This window comes from Centroberyx gerrardi, chromosome 4 (genome assembly GCF_048128805.1).
Source record: "Centroberyx gerrardi isolate f3 chromosome 4, fCenGer3.hap1.cur.20231027, whole genome shotgun sequence".
NCBI lineage: Eukaryota > Metazoa > Chordata > Actinopteri > Beryciformes > Berycidae > Centroberyx > Centroberyx gerrardi.
The window spans coordinates 16,146,455-16,159,678 of record NC_136000.1 but is presented as its reverse complement, the minus strand read 5'-3'; the positions used below and the strand labels follow the sequence as shown (position 1 = coordinate 16,159,678).

The following is a 13,224-nucleotide window of genomic DNA, read 5'->3' as shown; positions in this document are numbered from 1 at the left end:
TCAAATGTGTTTCCCCGGAACAAAATCTTATCAAGCGGGGATGCAGGGCTGACGCGTATCTACATGGGGGTTCTGGACATGAAAAGGTTTGGGAACCCCTGAATCAGTATGAGGAGCTAAAGAGCCCGAACACAGTCTGCTTTATGGCAAAAAGATTTGCTCTCACACTTGATTATTTTTTTGGAATGCAGTATTAGGTTGGGTTCCACATGAAAAAAAATACTATTTTAAATTTGAAGGGGACGTTTTGCAGCTGGACTGGTAAAAACCAGTTCTGTAGAAATTTGAATTAGTAGAATAAAGTGTACAGACAAGTGCAGTAATATCCAGCATTACTGGAGCTGTGGAGATTCCTTCTAGCCTACGAGTGTGTGGTGGAGGTGTGGATGTTCAAGTCCGAATAAAGTTTTTCAATCCTTATCTATTTATTTAACTTTTCAAGGGAGAGCTGCTGAAGAAAGCAGCATCATCACAAATACAGAAATTGCAGACCAACAAAATCTACAACAACGTCTAAAGACCTTTAAAGTCCCATAAAAGTAAGAGAACAATGTGTAAAAAAAAAAAATAAAATATGCAGTCCAGGTCACACATAAGAGTGAACAAAGTAAAATCGCATACAGGCCTTTTTTTTTATTTCCCATCTCTCTCAACATGCAGGACACCCTCGGACTTTCCCTTCCCAGTGATCTCCACACTGCAGAAATGTGATCCGCACCCCTCAGTGCCGTTTAAATGGCCGGTGATCTATGGCTGTCTGCATTAAGCTTTGGAATAAGACATCACGCTGCACACACCAAAGCTCCGCTGGAGACAAGCGGCTGCACTGGATGCTGCTTTTGTTGGAGACACTTCGTATAGGAGAAGCCCACACACTTCGTTGCTGCTGTTATAATAAAAAAACAAGTTGTATGAGGGAATAGAGCAAATTCTACAGTAGAATTAGGGCGCATGTGCCTGTTATTTTACACTGTAAGACAATATTATTATAGATTTTGGTATTTTATTTTAGACATTTATTGCACTTGTGGTATATGTTGAACGCAGGCCTATTGGTGGTGATGATGATGATGATGATGATGATGCTGATGATGATGATGATGGTGGTGGTGGTGATGATGATGGTGATGACTGGAGGAGATAATGCTCAGTGCGGTGCAAGTTTTATTGTTGAGCTACCTCAGTCTACCAGCATAGACCAGTATTACGCCAAATTAATTTCACAGTTTGAGGGAGCTTTGCCAAGTGCATGTTTGAAGTTACGGCACGCACGCACACACACACACACACACACGCACACACGCACACACACACACGCACGCACACACACACACACACACACACACACACACACACTTCCCTCTAGAAAGAGCATAGCGGCTTACAGGGGAGAAAATAGAAAACATCTCCGTCAGCGGCGGCTGAGGGCAGATCTGTGTGTGGAGTGACACAAGCAAGACATGGCAAGCATGGCTGTCTAATTAATGCAAAATTGATTAAACATTTAGCTCTTATTTGAGCAATTTATGCGGTATTTCACGTCGGCCTAGGCTAATGTCCAACGCCTTCAATATTACCATCATCACTGATGCAAGCATTATCATCATCATCATCATCATCATCACCATCATGTGGTTTGAGTGGCACACGTAAACACACGCACGCACGCGCACACACACGCATGCACGCATAGGCTACACCTATATGCACGTTATGTGTGCATAGGGGAAAAGATTTGAGTAAACAGACCTGCGCAATTGACATTGTCAATTACGTTGACTTAATCAAGCATTTCGTAGTTAGGCGTGCGTTTACACACACGCGCGCGCAGGGAGAGGGGGAGAGAGAGAGAGAGAGAGAGAGAGAGAGAGAGAGAGAGAGAGAGAGAGAGAGAGAGAGAGAGCTACAAAACGCATCAACATAATCTAACTCAGACTGTGTGTCTTCAAACTGAGCTGTAGTCACATTCAGGTCTGCAGGCCCATTCAGACTGACGAGCCTGTAACATTACCAGCATCCCAGAGAGATTGACAAGCGCTGCGGTGCGGCTAATGGGGATCTTAATAAAGTATCTATGTACCCCAAGTAACAAATCGATAAAAGATGTAGGCCTATATCGATCAATACCTATGAAGTAGTCCTGATGAAATAATGCGTTAAGGTTTTGAAGACAGAAGGGGGCTGTCGAATATCCAGGAGAGTCTTTGCGGTCTGTGAAAATCACTCTGCCTCGCCGCTCGTTTTAGTCCTCCTATATGTGAGATAATGTGTATCAAGGCAAATGGTTTAGAAATAAATAAAAAGAATAAAAGTATTATGATATATCGTTGCATGATTTCCCACCCACTCGTTAAGACTCTAGTGGTTTTAGTCTAGTCCGCTTCTCTCAGAGTTAAGTCTTCCTCCGGCTACCTGTGCTCACATACATTTTTAAATATAAATAATAGGCTTTAAGCGCCAGCCGTGCTTACTGGAGGTCTAACTAGAAGCATGAGATTTATTTGACACGCAATATTAGAAATATCCTCAGAAATGCTGTCCGCTCGACTTGCATTGACATTGCTGTTACGTGAGCGCACATGGGTTAAAAGAAAATTGAAATAGTCAAATGAGGGGGGAAATTAAACATGGGGCATATTCACACTCTTAGCCTACATCAGCTGCAGTTGTCTTTATCTCCCCTATTTATATCGCCACAAAGCGCTGCGCCCCTTTTGAAAGTCTGGCAGTGTTTTTTTCAGATGAACTTTGCCATGTTGGTGTTGATTGGCCCCTCTCTTTTGCATTTTTTTTGCCTGAATTTCTCTTTTCTTGTCCAGCAGGGATAAAAAAAAATCCATGAAGAGGATAGGTTTGGCTAAATAGGACAAATAGCAAAGATATATTCTAATATTCGCGTCTAAGAGGGATAATTTGGAGTAGCTTGATCACTGTTAGGTTTCATGTATCTGGACGGTGCAGGCGACTCTTCCAGTCAGGCAATGCGAGTCCCTGCATCTAATTTCATCTGCCACTAAAACTTCCAAACCCGCTTATATTGACTAAATATCTGGGGACAAATGGAGCAATGACTGATGGCCGACAAGATGACAAGATATTATTATTTGGTCAGCGCCATAAATTATAGACGGAGGTCACCAAACTATCCTGCGCACACACAGCTTAGAGGGAACATTGGTCCTGAACGCTCCCCTGGTGTTATTTTATTTTTAGACTGGGCTTCCAAATAGATTCCTGGACAATTTTGTTCCTGTAAATATTTGCTCTCCATTATAATGATAAAAAAAAAAATCCCACAAGATCAAATTTGGAGCCTCTTAAAGCCAAAGGTGTGTCCAGTTCCAGCGCCCATACCTTTGCCATACCCAACTGACGCCCCGTGCGCGCACACACACACACACACACACACACACATCCTATGGATACACAGAGGATGACAGGTGCTTTAAAAACACACATTTTCTCATAAAGTTACAGCCTAGCAGTCGGCAGCTGCTGTCGTGGATGTGCGAGGAGGCGCCTGTGCAGCGCTGGCCGCTGATTCCTTTGTGTTAAAGTAAGCTGAGGTCTCCGAGGTCTTGGGGAGTGACAGTTCCACGGGTAGCGGGTAGATGGCACAATTTTCTTACATTTATGGGGAGGATGCAGGAAGCCTTGAACACTAAGTAGAGTTGAAAAGCATTTTTTTATTTAAATGACAAAAGATAACGTGGCATAATGTTAAAAAAAAGAAAGAAAAAAGAATGAAAAAAGAACAAAACTGAAAGAAAATAAAATACACACATTTAACATGAATAATTAGATGCTATACTATAATATAGCTCTTGAGTGAAAAAGACTCACTACAGTGGCATCATACTGTGGTACTAATAAGAATAATGATAATAAAAATAATATTAATAATAATAATAACATGCAAGTGTTGCTTTAAAGCGCACTAACAGAACCAACAGGTGCCCCATCTTGACGTTTTCTAGTGTTTGACTTAGTATAGGAAGACTTAAACTGAAGGAACATTGTAAATGAGCCTGCGGTACCTGAGCCTATATGTGCAATAAAGAGCATGCTGCATGGGCTAATTTGTCATGGTGATACTGCCAAGGTGCAAAGAAGTGCATGTTGCTGTGCGTGTGTGTGCGTGCGTGTGTGCGTGTGTGTGTCAGAGAGAGAGGGAGAGAGAGAGAGCAAACTATAGCCTCATCTCATTAAACAAATAGGCCCACTAATAGCCTGTGAGCCCTAAATAAGTTTTTAGCTTCAATGCAAACCTCAACAAACGTCAAAGCAGCCATACAGTGACCAAACTGCACGCCTCTGGTCCGCAGCATCCACAGCCTGCGTGATTTTAGGTTCAGACCAGCAGCTCGTGTGTCAGAAACTTCTCACTTCACACGGACGTAAATAAAAGTGACGTTGCAGCGAGTTACACCTCATTAGTTTTTTTGTGCAATGCTAATAAATGAGCAGAAGTACAAATTACAGAGTCCAGCATATACAGCACGCTCTGTCAACTGAAATCAAGCCGGTAAATGTAGTGATCCGACTCATCCAGAACCTATTCTGCTGATTCCTGAGGAGAATTTCATCGTCTTTTGAGTTTTCTGCCCCCTCGCTGCTTACATTTTGAAGGAGAATAGTTTCATAGCAAGGTGTTATCTTAGGTGATGGATGCGTGGACAAAACACCGCCATGCCTACGACTTGGTCAGATGAATGCAATGTTATTAGACTCATTGGTGACGGTTTGGAGGGCGATGTCCACCTTTAATTATCAGCTGGGCGCACTGGCTTATCAGACACAGTTTGGTGAGACCAGCAGTGGCAGCACAACTGTATGGCTAAACAGCGTAAGCCTGTTTCACCAATAGGCCGAGGATAAAAGACCATCAGCATCATCATAATCAGCATTTTCATCATCATCAACAAAACCACACACACACACACACATACGCACACACGCGCACACACGAATGCCACCAACGCCACCAGCAACAGCAAAAAACCGTGGTAAAGTTGGCTTGCGTACCCATCCCGATTAAGCCTCTATACAACAAGGCTAATACTATTTCTAGGCCTAACCCTCAACTAAGCCAATACTACTAATAATAATCACTGATAAGCCAACGCTTTTGTAAGTCTAATGCAGTTATATCACAATAATGCACAAATAAATAACTGACATTGCTCACATTTAAACCCATTACTAACAGCACATCCACTTCTCGTTTATATAGATATATATTTAAAATGCAGTGTGTGTGTGTGTGTGTGTGTGTGTGTGTGTGTGTGTGTGTGTTGGGGGGTGGGGGTTCAGCCCCAACTTCTGAGTGTAGTTTTAAAGAACATTTGGACCTATCAGTGATGTATAGTCGAAAATAAAAAGATCAAGTATGACGTCCAGTCGGTGATCATATAAGGCAAACAACCACCAATAATATAAACAAAAAATATATTTTCAGAAAAGCAGTAATTTAAGCTTTTGTACCTCACAAGATTAGTTTCATGTAACTTCCATCAGTTTGATACTATACTTCAAACCGATGTGTGCCATATGAATTCACCTCATTAATATTTCTGTCAGCCTATAAAGATGGGAAACTCTATTCCGCAAATAAAAAGGTGGGTAAACGGAGTTTAGCTGGGTTTATCCTCCGCTACACCCCCTGTCCCAGTGAAGGGGGTCTTCTGTTATGAAATGGCCCCGTTGAGTTGCAAGACGCCATATTGATTGAAATATAGGACACAAGTTTTAGGGCAAGCTTACAGCTGCTGAGAGCACTTGATCTCTCTTTTACAGACATTGTGATTTTTTTTCAGACATCACCGTTCAGTCCAATATTTTGCACGTAGTGAATTACAGATTAGCTTTTTTTCTGTCTTTTAAATAAAATAAAATCACCTTGGAGCAAAATAAAAGTGACGGCGTTGAGTGGGTCTGTTGTGTGATTGATTAATTATTTTGTAATTCATTAATCAGTTTCATAGGGCAAAAGGGCAACATCCTGCCACAGCAAATTGAGTCCAGTCTTCCCCCCCATCCGACCACACACCACATGCACGCAGGCACACGCAAACACACGCGTACACACACACACACACGCACACACACACGGACATGTATACACTGACGCACAGTCGTTTGGGAAGTAATAAAACATGAAAAACTTTTGTTTTCAAATTCATAAATTATAATTTAATACCAAGAACAAATTTACAGCAGAATGCTTGTTTACAATAAGCTAACACAAACAAACAAGAATTGTGTTCAACTATAAACTTTCACACACACTCACATATATCACTTGCAATTAATAATAATAATAATAATAATAATAATCATAAAAAAAGTATCTATACGTTATCAATACCCTGCAGTCATATATTTTTATATATTTATATAAAAACGTGGGTCAGTTTAAACTGTTCATAATTACAATCATGTATCATTCTCTGGTCCATATGTGGCTACGAACAGCCAAAGATCAGTGTTCAATCAGCTACACAATGTGATCCCTTTTAATTCAACCACAACATGGTGTTTTGTGTGTGTTGAAGAAAAGCCTCAAAACAAGGACAAAATTGCTAGCTTCCAAACACACACACGCGCGCGCACATACACACGCGCGCGTACACACGCACACACACATACAGACACACACCACGGCACCTGTCATAGACCAAAGGAGCATAACACTAAGTTAAAATAGCAACTCCTTTCCAAACCAGCTCACCCTGTTTAAGTCTTTAGCCTAATAATGAACGTCGTTTCTTTTCTTTTTTTTTTCTTTTTTTTAAATACAAGGGCTAGTGTACTGAATGCACAGATTATATCTATACAGTCAAAAAAAAAGAAAGAAAAAAAAAACATTTACATTTATATATATCAAAGGTAAAATAGGTTAGCGACCTGTGGCCATGCATTCACAGTCTAAATATACATGAAAAAGAAAACATTTGTAGTAATATGTATATACATTAAAAACATAACTTTCAGTGCTACTAGCTAAGTCTGCCACTCAATTTGAAGACGTTGTATTACCGAGAGAAAAAAAAATGGCAACCACAGATTTTTCTTAATCACATATACTTTGTATAAAGGAAAAACTCGTTGAAATGAATTGACCTATATTTACAAGAATACTGCCTCTAATCAATGTTTTCAAGTGAAATACACGAGCATACGACTGAAGTTTCAAATCTAATTGTGTTCCCCAAAATGTTATAGGCCTACTTTAACAACGTTTTGATAAGAAATCACATCATGCTTGTCAGGCACTTAATGCTTGAAGTGAATAAAGGGTGACATTTCAGGGACGCTTTAATAATACTGCTATTAAACACTACTCTGGCTAGGCTTCAAACTTTTATGACCCTTGACTTCTCCAATTTTTTAAAACAGGTTACTTCTATGGCTAGTTGTGTTTCCAGTGCAGTTTGAGCCACTGCAAACGCCCCTATATGGATATAAAGCATGTAGGGCAACCTGTCTCAAATAATCAAACCTCTAAAACAGTAGGTCTAGGTAACTTGTATGATTTTTTTCCCCCTTTAATTATCGTCGACTTTAAGGTCTTTCCAATTGGGGGAATTGATGCCAAATATTCAGAGCTGGCTGGTGCGTGGGAAGACTACGCCAAATAAGTTAAATTGTGTAAACTGTTCGTGTCTGCGACCGTCAAACTAACAAATCCTTATTATTATTTTTTTTTAGAGAGAGAGATGATGTGGCTTTAGTCTAAAACAGTAGTGGAAAACAAGTGGATCCTGTAACTTCATATTAATAAAGAGCAAATGTGTCCGCTGGGTCATAAAGTTGAACATGAACTCCAAAAACCCCTTTTCCCCAGATGGTATTGGTCATCCTAAGAATATAAGTGCGCTTGCAGCATTAAGCCTAGATTATAAGCCTATATTCCTATTGCTGTGGTTTTAATTCTTTTTAGAACATTTTTACATTATTTCACCGTTTCAAAATAAATCATTGTCTTAGAAAATAACACCACCTGTACTACAGAAATCACATAGGCCGGTTTGGAACCAGAAAGGAGGAACAAAGTAAAGTACAAAACACAGCTATACATGGACACAGGACAAGTCATTTGAGAAAAGAAAACTCACGTTTTCCCTTTCTTCATGAGTTTTTTTTCTTTTTACCCAAATTATCATTTTTAAATGCACTTAATACTTAAATTTTCCTTATAAGGATCATCAAAATCCCTTTTCCTTATGTGTTTTTTTTTTTTGTTCATTTTCTTCTTTCTTTAAAAAAAAAATGGATCGAAGCAGGTTGTTCTGCATGAACACTGGGAGCTTGTATCTGCCATTTTGAAAGTTCACTGGATGTCTCAATTTTTTTGGAGGGGGGGAAATTCACAGTCATTTACGTCAATGTCTTTCTTCATGAAAGCCAGCCCCGTGTAACAGCCGGTTGGTTTTTTATTCCTTCTACAAAAGCAGCTATAACCATTGTAGTCTCGCAGCCCCCCAACCCCACCTTTTGTTTGTTCGTCTCCTTCTTGGTTTACTGAATTGACATGTAAGGCCAGTTAAAACTGCTCCCCGAAAGCAACATATCCCTGATGAGAGTTTCAATTGGGGTTTTACCTACCAATCGGACGAAAAATAATTGTTCTATGACCGAGGAAGAGACTGTGCGGAGGGAAGGCAAGCGGAGTAACAACTTCCCAAACCGTGTTGGCTGGTTGGGATACTGGCTCCGGACATATTCCTCCAGGGCGCACTGGGACTTCTCCTGCAAACTTTCCACATGGGCCACATCTGAGAGGCCACAAGCATCTAAGAGGGGGGGAAAGCAAATAAACATTAATAAAGTGTAATTTAAAGTGCTTCTCTCGCTAAGATTGATTTATTTTTAAGTGGATTGATATCCCCGGCACTGGCGAGATTTATTACCTTTCACAGTTTTTTTTCTTTAAAAAGGCTGTTATTTATGGAAATAACCCCTATCCCCAAAAATATGTATAAGCTGATGTTTTGATGTCAACTTAATGGAAAAAAAATTCAATGTATGTGCTTGACGAGTGCATTCTGATAATGATGGTAAGAATAATAATATTGCGCCAATAATAGGCGAATTATCACCACGCCACAGATAAATATATGATCCCACATAATGATGGTAATGCATCCATTGTTTTATAAAATTACATTTGTATTAAAAAAAGAAAAAAAAGAAAGAAACTTCTTGATTTTGCCATATAGCCGAGAAACACATGGAAGTGTGAACCGCTCAGGCTGCCACTCTCTCATTTGGGTGTTTCTCATTTTATTGCTATTATAACGCGTTTATTTCTCTTGGTGAAGCCTCTTAAAGGGGAACTAAATAATTTACCATATTCATAGCTTAAGACTATATTTCAGACAGGCCCATCTGACACAGCTAGAGAGAGAGAGAGAGGGAGACAGAGAGGGGGGAGGGAGGGAGAGAGAGAGAGACCTACTGACCTTTAGTGAGCTGAGATTTAGCTTGAAAAAGGGCCCATAGCCTACGGAGTTGCCGTCATACTATACCATCAGAGACGCATAATCACTATCTGTGCTGCTGTATGTGGGCGGCAGCTGATTATGTGCCAGAAACGCTTGTACACACATTGGTTAAGTTTACAAAGTTTATACATGACAACAACAAACCCACCAAAGTAGCAAAAGGCGTGTCATGCCAGCTACAACAGATAGCTCAGGTTAAAGCCTCCGGGACTCAGGTATGGAGAGAGGGAAATTAAGCCATCATGGCCCAATAAAGGCCTAATGATAAAACGCATTGACCTGAAATGTGATTTTTTAGAATAACAAGACACCACGGGAACAATAGCGGATTGCCAGAGCTAAATGAAATACAGAAGTTGATGGCTTACAGGTATGATATCATTTTAAAGAAATGCATACTCTCTACGGCGAATCCCTCGTAGATCTCTCCCACACGCGTTTTTTTTTTAAATGTTATTTTCCCTTTTAATGCTGCAGCTAATGTAACAAAATAGCTGGGAAGTTTGGGTCATGACCTAGTTCTGGAGCAAGTCCAGAGATGCCTTGAATCCTGCACAGCGAGGAGGCAACACAGAATATTTCTGCAAATAAAAATTCATAATGTATCTTCCCAAGTCTCTGCTCAGTATCAGCAGAGAAAGGCACATACGGATATATTTGCAATCACAGGTTATATAGGCGATATACGTGCTGTAATAGCTTATGTTTCTGGGAAATGCCTGTCCCCTAAATGACAAGAGAGCGTTGAAACCTGCGCTGTGCTTTTACTGTGTGCAAATGGGACATTAGGCTTGTCTTTCTTTTTCTATTCCCCTCCCCCTCGGAGCCTGACATCATTTATATCTGTCATTCCCTACAAACAAGACGTGGGGTATACACACATTGATAAATGGCTAAAAAATATCAAAGTGTAACAATTCATCTACAAAGCATCGGATTCTCTGCAACTGCACTAACAGCTACATTTTTCGATGCTTAAGGCTATTAGTGTGAAGTTATCAGGCCTGTGTATTAACTCGAGTTTATTTTCTAGTCTTCGAGACAGGCAGCACTTCCCTCGTGTTCTGTCCTCACTTTAATTAAAATAAAATCTCATGCCGTGGCCATGTCACATTTTCCAGTTTAGCATTGTTTATGCATCTGACCAATCAGCAGATTAATCAGATGGTTTCATAATTTACTAGCCCAAGGCCTATCCACTAACCCTTGGCTGTGGCTTAAGGGAGGAAGTGTTGGTGAACATTTGAGTGGGATAGGACACGCTGGGAAAACTCTTGCCAGTGCACATATATTAAGGTCATAGTTATTTTAGTTGATGTCAAAGTGTGTGTTAGTTACGTTCACACTGAACTTGGAGTGTGCCAGTCTATTGTCTTACCTGAGGTGAAGAGCACAATTGCCTTTAAGCAGCTATATTCAGCAGAGTCAACGTGCAAAGCTTTGAGCTTTTCCACTTGTTCTTGGAAGATCCTAATGTGGTCCATAAAGGCCACCACTCTGTCCGCAGACATGGGGGAGGCGTGAAGGCCAGCCGCCGCCAGGAGAGGAGCCACATGTAGGGGCATGGAGCACTGCGCGGCGTTGAGCACAAATAACTCACTCCACGTCAACCTCAGCAGAGCCACCTGGTCGGTGATCTGAAGGTCTGGAAAGAAGGGAATATTCCTGGCCCACTCCACGGCACTGAAGAGCATCCTGGCTGCTAGTTCACAAATGTTCTCGATGCCCATTATGTTGTTGGGCTGCATGCATTGACTGCCATACCGGGACGTCGGGTAGGGCTCCGCTCTCAACAGAAGAGAGATATATCCGGATAAGTAGGAATGGCAGTGCAGTGGGTCTCCATTTGTCAAGGCGAACTGACCGTGGTGTGGCTGTGTGGGTGGCATCCGTCCCCTTTGCACGGCTGCAGTAAAAAGAGAAACTACAGATATTGATGCCTGAATTCTACAAATCATGACACATTTTCATCCTGACCATGCTGGACGCTGTCAAATAGGCTATTATACATTTTTTAAGTGCAGACAACTGCCCGCTTAATCAAACGTTTACACTTACATAAAATAAATGACATATGTAGGCTACATTATGCATAACATCATAACACAAATATTGCATTATTGCACACGAGTAAAGGAACACAGGCTGCAATGACGAGAATGGGGACTTGGTGTTACAAACCATGTTCTGAAATACCAAAGGTGCGTTTCTAAACACATTTTACGCAAGCCATGCATATATGTAGCTTTAAAATGATGTTATTCAGCAACAGCAACATGAGCTGGCTGTGAAGGAACACAAAGAGGGCAAGGCAGACCTTGCATGTTTAACCCTTAACCTACTTAGCAATTCATCTCGTTTTACCCTGCAAGCAGGCCTATTTTTCGACTAATATACAAAGAAATGCTCAAGGTTACATAGAGGCTGTGCATGCATAATTCAGCCAAATGTCCAGTTTTAGAGTCGGGGGACAGACAGACAGGGTAAATGTAGGAGATGTAGCCTGAACACGCTATCTCTTAATTCGACACTCGCCATAATAGCGCAGTATACTGTATCATCTATTCAATACAGATGCATATCTACGTCCCTGCTTTAACAAAAAAAATATATTATTCGATTGCCGTGCTCGTGGCCGGGGCTCGGCTGTTATTAGAGGGGAACAGAGCCATAATGCGCTCGAGCTAAAGACTATAATGTAACGCTAAAGGAAGGTCCGGCGAGCCCCGTGTCGACCACAGCAGCAAGCGGCTCCATGGCGTGCTCCAGCCGCACAGCCGTGGAGGGAACAGTCGGGAGAGAGAGAGAGAGAGAGAGAGAGAGAGAGAGAGAGAGCAGACTATGGGGGCGACATAACATGGTTTCACGTTTGATAAGCCTGTAACGCACAAACAGATTACATGAATAAGAAAACAAAATTCCCAATACCTTCCCGTCTCATGCCAACTTTAAGGCATTTTTTGAGGCGGCAGTACTGACACTGATTGCGGTGGTGTTGGTCAATTGGACAATTCCTGTTGGCACGGCATGTGTAAGTGAGGTTCCGTCGTACGCTCCGTTTGAAGAAGCTTTTGCACCCCTCGCAAGTAAACTGGCCGTAGTGTTTGCCACTCGATTTATCCCCACAAACCACGCATTCAATGTGCTGTGGCTGTTTCTCCGACTGCTGCGTCGTCTGGTTCGTCGGCGTAGACTGTGTGTTGTTCGGGGGTCCTTGGACGGGAGTCTGAGGGGTCGGAGGGGCGACCTGAGAGGCTGTCAGATTCAACTGGCCTGGTTGAGGGGTGGGAAGAGATAGTCCTCCTTGGGTTTGCGAGGAAAGGGTGCCTTGGGTGTCAGCCACATCGTCCTGGGAGCCTCTCCACACTACCATTGCCATATCTATCAGTCAACGTAAAGAAACTTTTTGTCTGCCGTTTTGGTGTCGCGGTGAATAATGTCTCAAGGAAACGCGGCAAACTGTGATTAACAGCCGGACACACAAAATGTCAAATCTACCCTACGTTGAATCCACTCTGGATCTCCCGAAAAACTGTCGATTTATTGCTGTTGGAGACGTTGCGAAGCACGTTTTCAAAACTGATGCGATGGCGAGCTGAGTCGCTGCCTTGCGCTTAAAGGCCAAGTCCAGGGGCGCTTACAGTCAGCCATCCAGTACACCCATCAATGGGAAAGGTAGGCTAAATATTATAATAATCAATCGAGGTAGCATGGACTA

The 13,224-nt window shown here is 41.7% G+C and overlaps 1 protein-coding gene across 2 annotated transcripts; it reads right to left on the bottom strand.

Annotated features, from left to right (window-relative positions):
- Positions 1-6,356: 6,356 nt before the first annotated feature.
- On the bottom strand, positions 6,357-12,885 carry nr2f2 (nuclear receptor subfamily 2, group F, member 2). Of its 2 annotated transcripts, none has more exons than XM_071921264.2 (3): positions 12,435-12,885; positions 10,885-11,430; positions 6,357-8,795 (listed from the first exon to the last, which is right to left on the bottom strand). In XM_071921264.2, exons 1-3 carry the CDS (start codon positions 12,883-12,885, stop codon positions 8,521-8,523), a joined length of 1,272 nt encoding a protein of 423 aa, XP_071777365.1. In that variant the 3' UTR covers positions 6,357-8,520. The 2 variants fall into 2 exon arrangements, with proteins under 2 accessions (XP_071777365.1, XP_071777366.1); XM_071921265.2 differs by having other exon boundaries at positions 10,885-11,412.
- Between the last annotated feature and the right edge of the window lie 339 nt (positions 12,886-13,224).